The sequence below is a fragment of the Colias eurytheme genome, chromosome 16 (genome assembly GCF_061535395.1).
Source record: "Colias eurytheme isolate Ceu_HAF_F1 chromosome 16, ilColEury1 Martin Lab GWU primary, whole genome shotgun sequence".
Lineage (NCBI taxonomy): Eukaryota > Metazoa > Arthropoda > Insecta > Lepidoptera > Pieridae > Colias > Colias eurytheme.
Genome location: NC_142995.1, coordinates 5,406,657 through 5,426,468, shown reverse-complemented (window position 1 = coordinate 5,426,468; position 19,812 = coordinate 5,406,657). Strand labels below are relative to the sequence as shown.

At 32.1% G+C, this 19,812-nt stretch overlaps 1 protein-coding gene across 2 annotated transcripts in view; it reads left to right on the top strand.

Moving 5' to 3' along the window:
• Window positions 1-19,812, top strand: part of LOC149901784 (ADAMTS-like protein 4) — a 105,330-nt gene that overhangs the window by 38,323 nt on the left and 47,195 nt on the right. For both annotated transcript variants that reach the window (XM_090110674.1, XM_090110675.1), the window contains exons 3-4: window positions 10,379-10,442; window positions 14,430-14,569. In XM_090110674.1, coding sequence (XP_089966800.1) covers window positions 10,379-10,442; window positions 14,430-14,569 — 204 coding nt within the window. The remainder of the gene's footprint in view (window positions 1-10,378; window positions 10,443-14,429; window positions 14,570-19,812) is intronic.

Genomic DNA, 19,812 nt, shown 5'->3' with positions numbered 1-19,812 from the left:
GCTAAGTTTTCTAGTCTTCTACACAGTTATAAAGATTTATATAGAAAAAATATTTATTACCATTACAAAACAGCACTTGAAATCTAGCGATAAAGTTTATATCTCACGTCATAACTACATCATAAGCTCGGTAGGATATAGTTTTATTTAAATCGTATACAAGATTTAAATGTCTAGATCTAGGCGCCAAGCCCAAGGTCTGAGCAAAGTCATCAGGAGTCATCATATTTCGTTCACGTATTAAAATTTTATGCATAAGACTTGTGTCAGAATAGAAGCTATAAATTTTCTTACGCGATGGATTGTGGTACTGTAGTCGCAGTACTGTAAAAAGCGCGTCGTAAAACAGGGGTTTCAGGTGGTAAGAATCCGACATTACCAGCTCTTTCCCTGATGAAGATTTCTCTGCTTAAAGAGTTAGTTTATATGATGCAAAGATTGTATGATGTATCATGAGGATTTGAAGCGTATGAGTAAAATAGCTATACTTCAGTGCAATTTTTTTTCCTCAATATGAATGACTTTGTTTATTTAACGATCGCTCAAAAGAAGATTAAAAACTCAGTCACTAACCAACAAAGGCAGAAAAGAATAAATGAACTCTACCAAACTATCTATATCATAATGATATATTTTAATTAGCATAGATTACTATATAACTGCGTCTTAATACTTAAAACGGTTGTAAAACGAAGCTCTAGTATTTCTAGTTCGGCTTTGAAAACATGAATTTATTCGCATAAATGGTTTTAAGCGCCGGTTTATGGTTTTATGTAGATTTATGTGATTCTCACAATTTTATTCGGTTATTATCCTTTACTCACACCCCGGACACTCCATACAAAATGATCGTTTTGACAGTCACACTGTAGAGACTGCAAATGTGTGTGTTAACGCTTTATGGTTGGTACGAAAAACGATAATCACAAATCCAAAATAATAAAATTACTTTAAGTCAATTTGATTAATGTTGTCAATCTTCGTTGCGTATCGTCCTTGCAGAAAAATATGGCCCATTTTATGTCTGATCGCGCGGGGGTGAGGTAAGTTTAATTTTGGCGGGAGACGGAGAGTGTCCGTTCTGTAGCGTTTAGCTACTATTATGTATTCTGTGCTTTACTAATGGTATAATTTTAAGATCAATATTGATAATATAATGTTTTCATTTCTATATTGTGATTTATTTGGGATAAAATGTAATAAAATTAATGTTTATTTTATGCATTTTTTTAAGTAAATATAATCTCAAGTAGATAGACGGAAACAAAACATTACCATATCAAAAGCGATTTTACATAGGTATTATAAAATCCACATTTTTATTTTATTTTTATAACTCGATGATGTAATTAAAATGATTAAATTCAAATTTGTTTTACAATTAAGTAGATGTGAGATTTTATAAAATTGTTTATTACAGAAAATTTTATCAATAATTGATTATGGCATTAAACTGCGTATTGCGTAACTGCTTATAATTTATTTCTAGAATTCAAAAGATTATTCCTTCTTTTCGTTTTATCTTGTAGACGAATAACTGTATTCAATTCCCGACTAATCAATTTTCAATTAAATATGTATTATTGCTCTTTATTTCGAAAGGCAACAGAGATCTACGCAGTAATACGGTAAACCAATTAAAAAATACAATTAGATACACAAGCTAAGCTCGATACCTAATTGTATGCAGCGACCGATGTTTAGTATCGATTAAGGTATGAAATGTGAGTCCACGCAGATTCCTAGCGGGCCCTGGCGCCTTGCGTACGATGAATAGCCTTTGTTGCTCATTCACATTCACTGCATATATCGATAACTGATATAATACGCATGTTGGGAATAGTTATGCGTTTTATTTTAAGTGCACATAGGATTAAATACCACCTGGCGTTTCTTATTTACCGTTTTGATGTTACGAACATGTATTTTCTCTACTACGTTTGAAATAATGGCTATGTTTTTAGTATGTTGACTTTGATGGATTCTGGTCGAGAAGTGACGTTGACTGAATTATGAGAGCGACACTGTATGTGCATGAAACATTTGAAAAACAAATTGCGAAGTTTTGGACCAATTTTTTTCCCACGCTTTTCTGACTTTGTTTTACCAGTAAATACTTATTCAAGCAGGCTAGACGTTTCCTCTGTTTATAGCAATAGGCTAGCCCATAGAAGATTTAAAATAACTTATTTAACATGACTTTTCCTCCTACATAATTAGCCAAGCTTTCCTGAACTCATCCAAGGTCCAATTATCAATTGACAAGACATCTACAACCACCTAGAAGCTAATGTAGGTATACGGGTGGCTTGTCACTGCCCGTTGTCACGACTATTCGATTGTCCACATATCCTTATAATTATTGACCACTATATTAATTAGTATAATAAACATTAGCGACCAATCTAAATTCTATAATTTATTCGTTTCTATATAACCTAATTACATTAAATATATATATTCAGTAGTTTCAGTTTAATAGCGGTAAGTATAATATTTCTCGCTACTCTTGAAACGTTTAATTCAGTTCGGCAATTTTAATTATTATTTAATTACTTTTAAATTGCTTAATTGCGTAAAAATTTGTAATCACTTTTCGTTTAATTGCATACTACGAATGTTTACTATTTCCAATGCTTTTAGCTAATTGGTCAATTATATAACCTTTATATAAAAATCGGATTAAAAATTACATGGAGTAAAATAATTATGCAACGCAAATTTGTGAACTATGTTTATTAAAACAAAATGGGATCAACGCAAATTTGTCAGCTTCGAGGGAAATGGGGTTAGGAATTTATTCCATTTCACAAAATAACGATCAAAGCATTCCAGAGCAATTGACACCGACCAATTAAGTGTTAGCACCGCAGACATTTACATCTGCGTCTTATCCTAGCTCGGACCAGACTAGACACTAGAGACTTAATTGAACCTAGTGTCTGGAACCGTTAACCGCTTTGTACAGCCATTTCACAGATACTCTGACTTTTATCCGTTAACAAATAGTATTTAAGGTAACTGTAAAACTTTCATAGATTGCATGTTTCGTATGACATGCAATTCCAGGCTTTCACAGATAATTATTTTAAATATATAACCTAGAATCCACTTTAGCATTCGCTTTTGACGGATGTAATTTTCCAGTTTATGTGGAGAACAGATTACTGTTTGCCTTCTGTTTGAAAATGAAGCGAAGTTTATGATATAGCGCAGTTGTAAAGTATTTTGTAAAACGTTTTTATATTATTATGAGCAACGTCATATATTTTCAAAATTTGTTTGCTTCTATATAATTAAATTGCTATCTCAAGCTATTCACAGATATATTGCAATTTTAAAACTTTATTGTCTAAACACCTGAATTTGCAAAACATCGTAAAGTTTATAGCTAGTAAAATTAGGCGGATTACTAAATATTATCTACTAAATACTAGACTAACATTTTTAGTCTAGACATCAAAGTTGAAAATTATGGCTCCTGATGCCATTTTTATTTTATTCATCCAACTAATTTAGTTAACACTGACGCTAATCAGTTTATGACGCTATTAAAACACGAATAAATTATAGAACTATTTTCATTTAAATACTATTTTTTTGTCTATCATCATAAAAAGTATTTTTGTGTATCACAATCATTTCTAGAGTTCAATAATCGCTCAAATAAAATATAAATTTTGAGCAAAATATGTCTTTAATACTAACAATTTTGTATTTTTCCTGGAAAGTTACGCTCTACTAAGTTACGGAAAGTCTGCCCAATCCTAGCAAATTTGACATCCATTTGATTTTTTTCAAATATAAAAGCTTATGAAAGGTGACTAAATGCAACTTTCTCAGTAGTTTAAACGTTACTAAAAATAGCGCTCCATTACGATTGTACTCGCAATATTAACTCGTAAGTCGTGATCACAGTAATTAGTTATGACAAAGACAATACGGTCAGTATGACCGACTTCCATCCGGCCAGAGGAGTGGTTGGAATTGGCATAACACAAATATAATGATGTCATACCATGATGCAATGATGTGATTTTTATATTGGTACTTAATTGATAAATAACATTGATATTGTTATCTGATTTGCATGTCTAATTGTAATTGAGTTGCTTAAATTCTACGATCTCGCTATCTGATGCGTTGATCGATTTACTAATGGGTGTCTATTGTTTGGTGGAGTTAGTTTTTTTATATTTTAATTAATAGAACGATTTAAATTATCGAACAGTTTTTGATAATTTAACACTTTATAATTTTATATAGGGTCGCAAATTTGTTTCATTAAATGATATAATGATGGCGATGCCAATTTAACTTTATTTACGACCATCATTTCAATATTTTATATCGTAAATAAAAACTACCTTAATAGCGCTTTGATTTATTACAGTAACAAGTTTTGATTTAACTTATAAAATGTATTCACAATTTAAACAAGAACTAATAAATAAATTTAAACAATTCACGATTACGTTTAACGAATTATCGTTAAATTCTCAAATCATGATAAATAGCAAACACCGTAAACCCTAAAGTAGCGCATGCCATTTGTGGGACTTTATTGGTTTAAAATGTCACCGGATATAACAAATAAACAAACAGACCGCATGAAACGGTTGACCTTATAGCGGCTCACCACGACCCCAATCTTGTAACATGAGATTAAGACGAATTACAGCAATTAGTTTTATGGGCTACACAAAGGGGTTGATCCTATCTGCATTGTAAACAAATTATTAATCAACCGCTTAACCGCTACCGAGGGCCAGAAAGACCCGCAAATTTACATACCGTTTCGGTGGACAGGATACTGTCCGAGTTGATTAATTCATTTCATTTAGTCTTTCGGATTGTTACGTGTAATTAACATTTATTATGTAGCGATTTAAATAACGCTTGTGGGTTAATTTTGTTGAGTTTGACATTATTTAAAATGAATTGGGAATTAACTTTTAATGGTCGCTACTATGTGCTACTATCGATAAGTACTATGCACTAATTTATAGTTGTTATTAATTATTAAAATCTATGTTTATAAATGATTTTGTTATAATAATTTGATGTATTGTCATGTCTATTTTTACGTCGCTAGAAATGAAATAATTTTATACAATGTACCTATTTATAATCTTTTCAGATATTTATACGTGCAACTATGCAATAGGTGAAGGTTAATAGCGGGCCTGTAGCAAAATACCGTATCTATTTGAACTTGACCGAATCACCATTTACGGGTTAAGTTGACTAACTACAGGTTAATATTACTATGTAACTAAGAATTAGATTAAGTGAATAATTGTTTAACCATTTTAATGATGCATATTTACCTATTCATTAATACGTAACATTTTAACTATTTTGTTTTAATACCTATTAATTATTTAACTAGTATATTTTATTTTTATGATATTTGATTCATACAATACAGTTTTTATCATGATGATACTGAGCTTTAAACCTGGTATAAATCAAGGAAACTGATACTTATAATTTTACGTAGGTATAGGAATTTCCATGTAGGTACTTACCTAATGTTTGTTAGCAAAGAAATTCCTTTGACACTTCATTGTCAAGAATATTATTATGATTATAAAATTACGCTGTGCCACTTTATCCAATCAAGTGCTCTATTAATTCCAATAATTATTATAACTCGATATTATCCTGAAGTAAACGACTAAGATAAATTTTGCCTAAGGGACTAATTTGTTAAATCTGTTTATTACATATATTTTAATTCAGCTTAGCACTGTATACGAGTTCCGAGTATTTTTTACACATGTCTGTATATAACAAGATCTTCCATGTTCGAATCTTTTCATCAAAAATCCATAAGTTAAATTAGTCTTGTCTTTCATTAGCTTTCAATATGGACTCGTGATCTCATTTCGGCAGAAGCTGATTTATCGGCAGATTACACTGTCGAAGTAGGGTTGCCACTTGCCACCCACGCCACGTTGTTATTAAAACATCAATCATTTTAATTCGATCACAGTTCACGTACATTGAAAATTCTCCATCTTAAGAATCTTTTGTAAATATTCATACGTTGTTTTACTTATTTTTAAGTACTAAGTATATCCTATATTTTTGTAAGCGCTGCTAAAAGCTACTTAACATTATAACCAATCAAGAAGGAAATACATTCTGTTAATACCTAATTCAGCCGTTTTTAAAGTAGGCAGCCCTATATTGAAATGACGCAAGCGTCCACCAATCCGTGACTGCTCCACTCCTTGCTATACCTAACATGCCCTATTTTTACACATGTCAATACTGAAAAATGATGTCGTAAATGATTCACAATGAGAGCAATGTCATTACTATTCGTGATTGAGATGTTGCCACACCATCGATTGGTATTTTTTAATTGATTTATGGGTATTCATTATGGTAGATCCACATATATGCAGTGTTGTGTCATCACAATTTGCTGTGTGAAGTAACTTGCTTTTATTAATTGTCGCAATTCAGTTTTTTTTATATATCTATCTTCTATTAATGAACTATCCAATACACAACTAATTCTTGCATTTATTTTTCTTATTTTAATCTTTTAAAGTGAAACTTTTGGTCTGTGTAGCGCATGTCGCGTGACGGTCGGCTGCCGAGTAGGTATAAAGCAGTGTTCGGCGTACAAATACGATAATTTTGTGCCTAAGTTTCACTTTTACCACAGTATATTGTAATACTGTGCTTTTACCGTGGTTTCATAAAACCACACAACATTTTTTATTGTAGGTATCATAATATTATGAAGGTATATATTTTGTAAATGTAACGTCTCTGATTTGTATGTATTGTTTATTTTTTTTTATTGGACTAATTTGTAAACAATTTATTCTCACACGCACGTGCTTTTAAGTTACTATCGTCATTACAATCTTATTACAAATTGAACCTTAATCGATCTCGATTTTCATTAATTATATTTTCAAAGCATATTTTCAAGTATTTCTGATTACAATCATAACCCACTTCGTCGTACGGAACGCACAGAATGCGCGTAGTCATACGGATTTTTTACAGCGACGTGTGTGTTTTATAAAACATGTTTTTATGACGAATTTAATGGTAAATCGATGCCAATCTAGCGTGCGTATTAGGTGTTAAATGATATACTACTATTATAATGCATCACGTTTCGATACGAGGGCACTTAGTAATTTATAAGCGTTAGCCCTTTCCGATTATATTGCTCGTTGTGTATTCAAAGCGCCATCTATCGGCAATATAAAGCACACGAATGTTTGTGACGGAAATTATAATTGGGTTTCAATGAGGTGAATTTTGCTAATAGGGGTTTTTACAGTGATTTATGTGGACATGTTGTGATATATGTAGTATATCCCAGCAATTAGGTATAAATCTTTATTCATGTAAATACGAATTTTACGAAGGTATCATAAAAAATTTAACTAGATAGTTTAATTTAATTTAATTTTGTGAACTAATATAGAAACAAATATTAATTAATTTTAAAACTTAATTAATATCTACTCTTGTCAGTTAAAAACAAAAAATAACTTCTCAAAAACTTCTTAGTCCTTTACTTGTCAAGCGAGAAGCATACAAGATAATGATGTTTCAAAAAAAAAAATTGAAACATGGCCAGATAAAATAAAACGAATAAAATTAAATATAAAAAATATGCAGTGATAAAGATAGATATTTATTAAATAAGTACCATTATAAATTAATCCTATATAGTATTGAATACGAAATAAATTAATAAATAATAATAATATTAAATTATTGTTAATAATTTAAAAACTTAACAACATAATAATAAATAAGATAATTTTGGTCGATGGTCCCATATCGTAATATAATTTTCTTCCAGGATATTGTAGCTTTCTTCTTTTACCTTGACTTTGACGGGAATTGCTTTTTCCCATTTCCCCATTTCCAACGTAATACAATATCCAAAGATATGTGTATCACAATAAAATTGTTTGAAACTTTGCTTCTAAACCACCGTACAATATTCAGCTAAATCAATATGAATCATCGTCTTCGACAAATACCAACTTTCTTGCCCGAAGTCCGACAGTTCGTCGTACAGCACGTTTCCTTGGTGTCGATTTCACAACTTGGACTGGTGATGATGAAGAAGCCGCTGTTGATGATGATGACGATGATGATGATGAAGGTTTTCCTTCTGGAGAAAATTCCAAATTTGGTGAAGGCATTTTTACACTGGTGAAGGCATTAGGTGTTGAGGTTCTGGGTCGACTCAATCTTGTTAATTTCCTCTTTTTAGACACAGAATTGTATTTTTCAATACGTTCACCGAGTAGGTCACAAATTTGAGACAAACTAATTTCCATTTTGTAAAATAATATCTTATGTGCACGAATCAAAGGAGCAATGGTAACTGATGCTAATTGTGAAATAATATTGTCTTATATACTATGTAAACTGTTGTCTATTAGGATTTTATTAATTACTCCTCTAATTATTTCATAAACAAATTAATTAACGAATGAAAGTCAATTGATTTCAGGATAATTAAGTGAGCCATTAACTAATGACCGACATAACTACCGTGTGAGACTTTTGATCCCAGAGTTCATTCGTCACATTCAATAATACGATAATAAAATCTTGTTGACATCCCTTTGTTGTACATTAAGGGCCGATTTTTCAATGCTTGGATAAAACTTATCCGTCCAATAAAGTATTACACGATAATATTAAAAGGTCACGTAAACTGTCAAATACGGGCAATTAGAATACGTTTTTAAAATGGTAGTTTTATACATTATTCGACGAATAAGTTTTATCCAAGCATTGAAAAATCGGCCCTAAATTGGCAAACTTTTAAATATGCTTTAATGGTTGTTTGTGAGATGAATACAGAATGTAGAATTTGGTAATATAATCGAAATAGTATTTGGTTTGAGTTTAAAATATCATATTGTAAAAATCATGTATGTAGAAACCAAAATAAAACTTGAGTTTTTACAATTAACCATTATAAACGGATATTACTCCCATAATTGGTCCTAACTCGTATGGTAAAGTAATCTTGACATCTTGTGATCTTGATACCTGTGACCTGTCCCATCTGGATAAAGATCCATCCTCACTACAAAACACTACCGAGCTCAGAAATTGTGTGAGGACCTAAAAATCTTTTCAACAATCTCTTTAGAATAAACTGTCAAGAGCAGGGCTATCTATTCTCAGACTTCACAACGGTCAACGCTATCGCCTCAGCATATGCTTATGAGCCAGCTAAGATAAGGAATAAATCGTGACCACCGTCTTCATAAATCATCTCTCGCTTCCTATTGTTAGTGTAGATTCTCTAAACAGGTGGGCTTGCATTTATGTGCTAATCTGATTCAAAAACCTACAAGCACCGTTTATCTCATTTTAATACAACATTTATAGACAGAACATGAAATTTAGCTGCGGAATTATTTTAATATCTTGATTTATTACTGGAAATAAAAAATGTTTTGCGTATGCAATTCATAAGCGTCTATTTTAATTTTCATAAGCATTCTATAATTAAAGTATCTACCTAATGTATGTTTTGGATCCTTTTTGATGGTGTTATACTAAGGGCTTTCTTAATATTAATAAACACGTGTGTTTAATTAATTGTTCTGTTAATGAATGAACGCTAAATACCTTCCATATTAAATTACAATTATTCGATTACCACATGAGAATAATGGTTTAAAATAGCACAATGTCGGAAGTAAGGATTTAGGTCTGTCCGAGGCATATGGAGCTAATCGATGTACGGAATATCTCATATCCTTGTCATTATAAGATCCTGGATCTAATTAGTGATTGAAGCCAGGAAGTACACGTACGTTTATCTAGATATTGTACAGAGCAGGATAATCGGATGAGTGTGTTTGGATCGCGGTATTTGTAAAAGAGATACTTCAATAAGGAATTGTATTTTTTTGGGAAATATAATTTTTGAAGCGATAGAATTCGATCAATAATTAGCCTTTCTTGTTAGCCTGTCTATTTATGCGTAGTAATCTTTCTTGTCTAGTATACTGCACCAAAAAATCTAACAAAATTCATAATTTAATTTAGGTAATCGAAATTATTAAATAAATAAGATAAAAACAAGAACCTATGAAAAAGATTATCAATTATTTGTTGTATGTACCATACGCGGTTCAATCTTCACATTAATTAATGATGTAACTTTAATTCCTAATTGCATTGGATTTCTACGTTCCATAAATATAGCAACAGACGTAATGGGACTAATAACTAAACAAACAATTGCATAAGTGAAATCAAGCTGAATAAACAAGATAAATTCGTACTGTATGACATATCGGAAACATGTATGTTTGTTCAAAGGATAGCCGTAACTGATGGAATTTTGTTATTACAGGTTCATCGCTTTTGCCGCCCCGCTTACTAATGCTGAAAATGCTAACACAGAAGTTGGATTACCGGTATGTAAATTAAATATGTAATTATTCTATGTCTACAATAGGTATTAATTACACAATTATTAATTATTCAATTTATATAAAAATGTACAATAAGAATACAATATTGTTGGTCGACCGTACCTACTACACAATGTTCCAAAGACAAAGGATTAAAAAAAACAATCGCTAAATAGACCGGGAGATATTGACACAAAATTTCGAGTCATTTGTAATAGGATGGCGGTTCTACAGGGGTCTTAGTATGCAATGACAAAAAGAAAAATGATGGTGTGATCGCTGGTACCGGCGGCTTAGTCGCGTGGGCGTTAGTCGAACTCGTCGGAAAAATAGCGAAAGTCAAACGATTTGTAACACAAAAATTTTAGAATTTACCGATAGCCCATAAAAAAGAAGTAGGCGGTAGTGTCATGCCATACTTTTCCGGTGTGACTTACAGCCCGCCATACCGACGCGAATGTGTTGATTTAAATAAAACAATTATTCAACCATTTGTTCCAGGCTTACTTTTGGACAGGTAACCATCGTCGTGCAGCCATTTACGAAAATGGCCATGCCATACTTTTACGACGATTACAAATGGTCGCCATACCGCCGAAAATCTGCAAAAAAATTTTATTTCGCCAAACTTTTTGTACCAGTATTGCATTTGGATTTTTGGAGAGTATTTGATAAAATGTGACCATTATTATATTTGCCATACTTCTAGTAGGGGGAAAAAGTGCTGTCATACTTGAAAAATTAATTTAATATTAATTTATATAAGTGAAGATTTCCAACACCTAGATCTTTGAAATTTTGTATTTATATTCGTTGATCCTCAAACTTACAGGAAAAATAAGTGCCATACTGTTACAAATCGTTTGACTTTCGCTATTTTCCGACGAGAACGACTAATGCCCACGCGACTAACGGGCTGGCCACGGACACCGGCGGCGCGACCGACGGCGCGACGGGCGGCGCGGCAAGTCGCGCGGCGCGGTAAGCATGCCACGGGCAGTTGCGTTCGCCGCCGCGACCAGTGTAGACGAGGAGACGAGATAGCTTTATCAAAGTTAGCTCGACGTTGTTTGGAGAGTAGCAGCTTTTTTGCTCAAGATTTAATGTTTGGAAGATATAGTGGAGTACACGAATTAAATAGAAATCGTGTTACAGACGGAGAATTCCACCAAAAATATGAAAAATATAGGCATGATGAAAAATTATGTTGCGGGTGGCTAGACTTCCAAATAGCTGGTCTAGCTAGAATTTCTACAATAAAAGCTTCCGTCTCCATTTTCGCGAAAAAAAAAACAAACTATTTTAAATTAAGTTCGCTCCGGGAGTAGTCGCCGCGTCTGCCGCTCGACTCCGTGGCCTGCGCCGTAATAACTCATACATTTGTTTCGATCGCTAGTCGTGCCGCGCGATTCGCTCGGGGAAATTCGCTGGTCGTCTCGCTGGTCGCCGCTGCGCGTGGCATGCCCAGTACATTTCCATACATTTGATTCATTCGCAAGACGCGCCGCCAGTCGCGCCGCGCGAATTTTCGCTATAGCGAATTGTCCGTGGCCAGCACGTAAGCCGCCGGTACCAGCGTTCACACCATCATTTTTCTTTTTGTCATTGCGTACTAAGAACCCTGTAGAACCGCCATCCTGTTACAAAATATGACTCGAAATTTTGTGTCAATATCTCCCGGTCTAAAATTTCAATGACTCGCAAATCGCAATATTCATTTTTGAAAATGGAATTCCATTATTGTCATATCGTTTTCTTTTAAGTTTTAATATTGATTATGATTGTTTTATAGATAAGAGTTTTAATTGCATATTCTTTTTTTAAATCGACAAAATAAATTCAATAGTAAACTTCAATCAAAATGAACTTGAGATTAGTTATGAAATTGTCCTCATCTAAAAAATCAAGATACACTTAAATAATAATAGATACTTACAATACGAGGAACAGAATAGATACAACACGAGACACAAAGCTCACAATAAAATATGTAAGTACTAAATCAAAATGACTCAAACAAATACATGATCAATTTACAAAACTGAATATGCACCGAAATGCGATATTTAATTACAATATCGCCGATTGGATTTACAAGAAGGTCAGTAATATGACAGGTATCGATACCACATCCGAATTTGTGAATGACGTTGCTTGAAATTGATCAGTGTATCATTTATTAAATGAATTAAACTAATATTTGTCAATATCAGTGGCTTTTTGAATACATTATCGTAATTTGTCTGGAAGGCATTTATGATTTACAAATATTGGTGTTGCAATTAGTTTGTTAAAAACATTTCGTTCTGAAGTATGTAAGGTCATGTTATTTTTTTTAGTAGATAAAAATTATGAATGGCCAGCCTTAGTTAATTATTATATTTTTTTAGTGTCCCACTTGTAAGATAATTATAATACTGTAGAGTTGGGACTTGGGTATTAATAAATATAAAATCGAGATATTATTTGTTTTTAATTTGAAGCTTAAAATTATTAAATACATTCAGCAATAAAACTGTAGTTAGAATAATGAAAATAAAAAAAAAATGCAATTTCAAATTTCGAACGACATAGTAATCTCTAGACGTTTATGAGATCATTTTATTTTTAACTAAAACTACTAACAATTATTATTTTAGTGTTGTTAATTCAAAAATATCTATCTACAAAACGTCGTGGGCAAGCTTGTTACCTATATTTTGAACTCCGTCGTGATTGTAGTACGTGAGGGGAGGTGCAGGTGAAATGGCAATTAACTAGTGAATTCAAGTGTAATTTAATTTCTAGAAATGTAGTATAATTAAAAAAAGATAAGAGATAATATGAGATAAAATAAAGTAAAAAGAACCATATTACATATTTATATTGTAAAGAGGTAAGCTTTGTGAGTTGCTTGGTTTTTTTGACAGAAAAAAATGTTTGGGAGGGGGGGGGGGGGGTACTGAACTGATTTTTAAAACTACATTTTTCTTGGTGACGAAGCCTATAAATTTTTAATAGTTTTTTAGGCCGTGGCGAGTTGCTAGTTCGCAATAAAAGCCAATGTTTTAAATCATTTATCGATTGCCTTTAAATTGATTTTCTTTATAAAACAAGCTATCTACTGTTTCGTGAATATAAACGATTATTTGCAAAACTCCATTCACACTCAAGCGTACGAATTTAAAACATGATTTATGTCTAATTACAAGTGTTTGCCCTTTTGGCTTCTGTCGGCATCTGTTGCCTAATGTCACATGTTCGATTTGCTAAGCGGTATGCTTTGCTTACGTCAATGACCTATCAATATTCCCAATCAATACAAATGGGTTGGTCGACCGTACTACAATGTTGATGTGATCGTAATTAATAAAAAGTTAGTATTTTTTGAAAGAATGTTTTAGTACATACCTAATGTAGTAAGGAATAGAACCAGATGTTTGGTGAAATCAGTAGGTTTCTAATAGCTTTTAAAAAAATACATCATAGAGTCAAATACCTACATTTATCGTTATCGAGGGAAAATTCAAGATAAAAATGTTAATATTATGAATTTTATACAAAAAACTATTTTGTAGCTTAAAATGTTATACTGTTAGCATTATAATTTAGTTCCAAGAAGAACAGAATACTTCCATAATAGTTTTTCTTTCTCTAGCAAGTTTTAATTGTCTTTTGGTTATGACTGAAGTTGGGAGCTGCAACTAATTTGAAAGCAGTAAAGTTCAGACAGTTTCAGCTACAGTTCAAAGATGTAGTAAAGATCTCATAAACGCAAAATGTTTAGATACTTTTTACCCGACTGCGAAAGAATGGTTATGTTTTTCGAGTGTATGTTTGAATGTATGACGTATCTAATATCTATGTTTCTTTGGCACGTTCTACAGCATGTTTTGTTGCAATCCATACAATGGTGGGAGGGATATGTCCCTAGCCTAGCCTATGGGCTATATACATCTGCAGACAAGTTTTTTTCATAATAATAATAATTCTAATTGTATGTAATTTCAGCACCAAAGCGAAATATCGCGAACGAATCTAACAAATATGTACGCGTGGAGCTCCTGGGGCACTTGGAGCGCCTGTTCGAAGACTTGCGGCGGTGGAGTGGCCGTGCAGGAGCGGCAGTGTTTACCACGGGATCCTACCAGGTATATAAAATAAAAAAGCCTATATTAATTCTAATAGCATTTACATATGATTACATAGAATGATACAGAATTAAATTCTAATAAAAAAGACGAGTTGCACTCCGGGAGTGCCGGCAGAAGTGAAAACTTGATTATTAACGTTCAGCATGTTTGATATTTTGGAATGGTATCCGTCTTACGCATGGAATATAAGGGCTAAAAAAAACATCCGTCTTACGCTTTTTCGATCAGGCCACGTGTCCTGATGCGAGTTTAAGATTTTATACCCAACGCCGCTAAAGAAGTTTTCACTTCAATAATTATTAATAATGGACCAGGTATGTAGAATAAAAAAAATACTATTCGCAAGGCATGATATATAGAAGAATTTACATGTTAGTGAATAAACGCAAAACTTATGTAGGGGGATACTGGATGGTTGTACCTATAATATTTTTTGTAAACATTTTACTCAAATTTTTCTGAAAAGTTTCTGTTCAGATATAATTTTTTAAATGAGGGTGCGTCGCGGGCTGTAGCAAGTAAAATATAATTAATGTGTAATGTGGTATTTTATCATTAAAAATAAACGTTGGTACTTAGTATTATCTAAAAATTAAATACATAATATAATACACCTACATACTTTGTCAAATTTATTGTCAAGTTATAGCAAAGGCAGAATTTTATTTTATTTCGTCACATAAATAAAGTACTTAGTCAGTAGACACGTCAGTCGTCACCACCACGCACCTTCAATAACAATTGATTTGTTATGATAAACACGACAGAACCGCAATGAATTTAGGTAAACAATGTTACAATTAGATTAAATATTACTTAATAACAAACAAAAACAAACAATCTTCAAAGAGAATAATAAGATCCGTTATTTTTTTGTTTGTTTGTTTTAGCATATTTTTTTACATGTTTATATAATGTGGTCGTTTTAATACTATTGAAATATTATATCCGAAGACATCAAACTGTTTATTTTTAAGTTTATCTCTAAAACAACATTATTACGGAGAAAAAACAATGGATCAAAGCTTGAGGAAGATTAATGAATAGATGTGTTTACTTTTAGAGATCCGTGACAATAATACTAATTTGTATTCCTGTGATTAAATATTTCTACAAATCGTTGTATAGAGCGCTCTAACAATACTAACAAAATTTAAATATTTTTATTGAAACATCGAAATGAGTTATATTTTGCTACCGTTATCTAGTTTATTCTGAAATTTTATATGATTACTTATTTAATAAAAATTTTAAAACGTTATTGAAATCAATAATTCAAAACAGTTGTTATACTATGTATAAACTATTAGTAATACTATGTAATAATTCGAATAATTACTATTTACTAGTATTAATTTAAGTTTATTGTTAATTAAATACTTCTTTAATTAACTACGGAACTCTTATTATGTGTCGTAACTTCATACTTAGTTTTTTTTCTTTTGTAAGCGGTGTCTTGATTGTTTCATTAATGGACCCAATACAAGCTATTTAGATACGATATGATATCGCATGTTGTTTACGGTTTTAGCTATGTTTTTTATAGGCTCATTAATATATTTTATCCGTGAGATCAAATTTGAGACGAAAATTAGAGGGATCGATGTGAAAGAGTCATTATAATGTAACGTATTTACGAGAAATAACTATGTACTTTGATAGGTATACTAAAACAAAAAAAAAACATTTGGTTTGTAATATTTTGAGTTATCTCTATGATTTTTTTAAACACAAACCTATATATTTTAAAAAATTATAAAAATAAAATTAATAAGGTTTCGTTTTTGCTAAGAAAAATATAAGCATCAATTTGTTTGTAATATGTATAGATCCATAACTTGTACTAATTGAGTACAATGAAAACCTGATAAGCGATGGATTCTCTCATCCAACGATTTCGTCGCGTGGTGCGCAGGCAGCACCATAGATCATAGATCACAATGATATCTAATGATACGCCGCTAGATCGATAAAAGGATCTATGCCCACCGCGGGAGAGCCTTCCACGCTATTGGATATTGTATAACTTTGGAATCTCGATTCTATGTCACTATTTTATCTTATTGTAATCAATCGAGATAACTCGAAACATAGTATAACACTACATACGTTAACATAAATAATTACAGATAATTTCTCAAAAGTGTTGAACAAAAATTTCATATTAGCTGACCAGTATTATAAGTACGACTAACGACACACATGAAAAAAATACTAAAATGGCTGTCATGCGTATCTAATAACAGGTAAATTTTTTAACAAGTATATTTTTGCAAGAAAAAAATAACTTAAATAAGGCATATTTTTACTCGTACATGCTGTCTTACAAACCTCAATACATTAACAAAACAGAATCGAGTTTCAATAGTAGTCTGGTCAACGGGATCACAGCGTGAGGGGCCACGTCGCGCCTTTGTAGTCGAGACATCATAATTTACCTCTTTCATGTCCTTGCCGAGTAAAAAAACTTGCGAGAAGTACAAATAAGATACACGTAGATTCACACGATAAAATGAAATAAATAATACGATAAAATAGTACGAGCTAGAATGTTGAATCAATCAAATAGTTCTTTTAGTAGTTGATGAATTATACTTATCCGAAACTAAGCACTTTTGCTTCTTATTATGTGAAGGCCTAATTTACATTGTGCTATAAAGCTCATTGTAAAGAATACCTAAAAGTATATACAGACTCTTTAAGATGCGATAAAGACGAAATAGCAGTTACGTAGATACTTTCAATTTTCCAAGAATTATTTCATCAATTCAATGTATTAGAACATATACCTATTTATTATTTCATCAAACCTTGAGCGCTTCCTCTTGAATTTTCTCTCTGAAATTCCTTCAAAAATTATGCCGAATAATTTATTAAAGTGGCCTGGGCTAGTTAACTTTGATACGAACCTTAGTAATGGCCACTTTTCTTTCTCCATAGTCCATATAAACACTTGAAAGCACTTAGCTAGAAACATTTTGCGTTAAATTGGGACTCATGTGCTTGTCGTTTCAGCTAGTGTTACTTGAATATTATCGTCTTGACACACTTTCCGGTATAAATATTAAATAGCATATACATAGCAGTTTTGAGACGTTTTACTTTGGCATGGTTAAAGTCTTCGAGAATATGTTAGCCAAGCTTTCATCTTTCCTACAAGACTTTCTCATCAAAGTGTTGTGACAAAATCAGTATGCATAGAATTTAGCTTTGGAAAAGTTGACGATTTTATGTGATATTCGCCAACGTACACCCCTACACAAAGCCTAATTAGCAGATGACTCAAATTCAATACATTTTCTCTACTTTACGATGTATTGGACTTTACAATTTCTACTATAACTCCGTGGATAATAAACCTATGTCAAACAATAATCAAAGACCGTTTGACGTACTAACATTTATAATAAAGCGATGTTCGTTTGTAAAACATAAGTACCGCTCTTCAAAGTTCAAGCCCGTGCCGTCTTATTGATGAACTAAACTTTCACATTTCCCACGAATCTATAACTGAATTAAATATAAAATTAACTGAATTTTAGGTACTTCAATAACTAGGTCTTCAATAAGTAAAATACTAGGTCTTCAATAAGTTCATATTTTTTATACCAGAACCTATTACAGTGAAACCTGGTTAAGTGAGACCTCAAGGGACCTGCAATGTCGTTTCACTTATAGAGGTATTCCACTTACCCAGTGTCTCAGATATACAGGTATAAAGAAATAACTGTCTCATTTACAGAGGGGTGATAACGATTGTAGCTTTCGTTTTGACATTTTTCAAATAAACATCTGTATGATAGTAAAGCGAAACTAGAACTGAAGGTAATTGAAGCTCAAAATTTGTACTTACGTACTTGGAATTACGTGTGGAATTTGTGGGTAGAATAAGAATGAGTAAACAAACAATGTTATCTCAGTTACAGAGGTTTATGCATATAAAATTTACTCGCTGTCTCAGTTATAGTGGTAACTATGATGATAAATCGAAAGAACAAATCCCAGATATAGAGGTATACCTCGTCCCACTAACAGAGGTAATACAGTGCCAAAGTGTTGGGACCTCGGCATGAGTTCCAGCTATGGAGGTTTCTCACTTATCCAGGTCCCACTTAACCAAGTTTCACGTACTACGTAATAAATTTTATAAGCATTTTATCAAGTTTTCGCTAAATAATATGTTTTTTCTTAAGAGATTTATTATATACAAGACCTTATAATATCTCATTTTAATGGTGTTTGTTTATAAAACGAATATTATACACTTAGAACACAACTATTATAGAATAATCGATATGATCATACATTTGGCAATGGAAAGCAGAAGTAAGAATTTAAAGACTAGAGCAAATAAATAGCATGATCAGAATAATCGAAAATCCGTTAAAAATCTTTAAAAACTATGATATGTATAATACTCGCGTAAAATCAAATTCTAGAAAATACTAGCATATCTACCAAATTTAAATTCAATTAAGCGGACTAGCAATGAAATTACTTTTAATTCATAATGAACAGGTTAAACATATTTTATCCGTTCTAACTTCTACACTACAGTATAGTAATTAAGTTTTGCTGCTTACCTACTTGAGATTCAATTCACGAATCAATGATTTATTTCAATCTATTAAAGATAAGTACGTAATATGCATATTTGTATAATTAAAAGCCTGTTTAGTGAATCCAATAGAGTAATTACGAAATAGTGTCCTTGCTCACCAGAAGTATTATATAGTTTGTAAATTTAATACCTAATAGGTATCACAAAGCTCAAAGCTTGGAAAATATATTATTTAGGTAATCATGACGCACACGAACTAATAAAGCTTATTACCGATACCCTTCCTTGTAATATAAAAATGTTAATCCACACAACATCCATATTTTCTAAATTACCACTGTTCCAAATGATTACATAAAAGTGAAACAACCGTAGCCAATGTCCAAAGGGTTCCAAATATTTCAAAAGGTTCCAAATATTTCATTAGGCATTTCGGCAAGACCCGCTGACCCCCGCCCTCGAACATACAAAATTAAGGTAATATTGAACAAGTACAAGGCACAAGCTCGAAACTCTCCGAAGCTACATCGTACTGTGATTGACGCACAATAATTTGAAGACCTTTTGCTAATGCACGATGCTTATCTCTTTGTTTGCACCGGTTTAAGAATTCTGTGTGAATGTTTGTTTGGGCCATTAGCGGTAACGCTGAGTCAGCGTGTATCGTTTTGAGCAATCG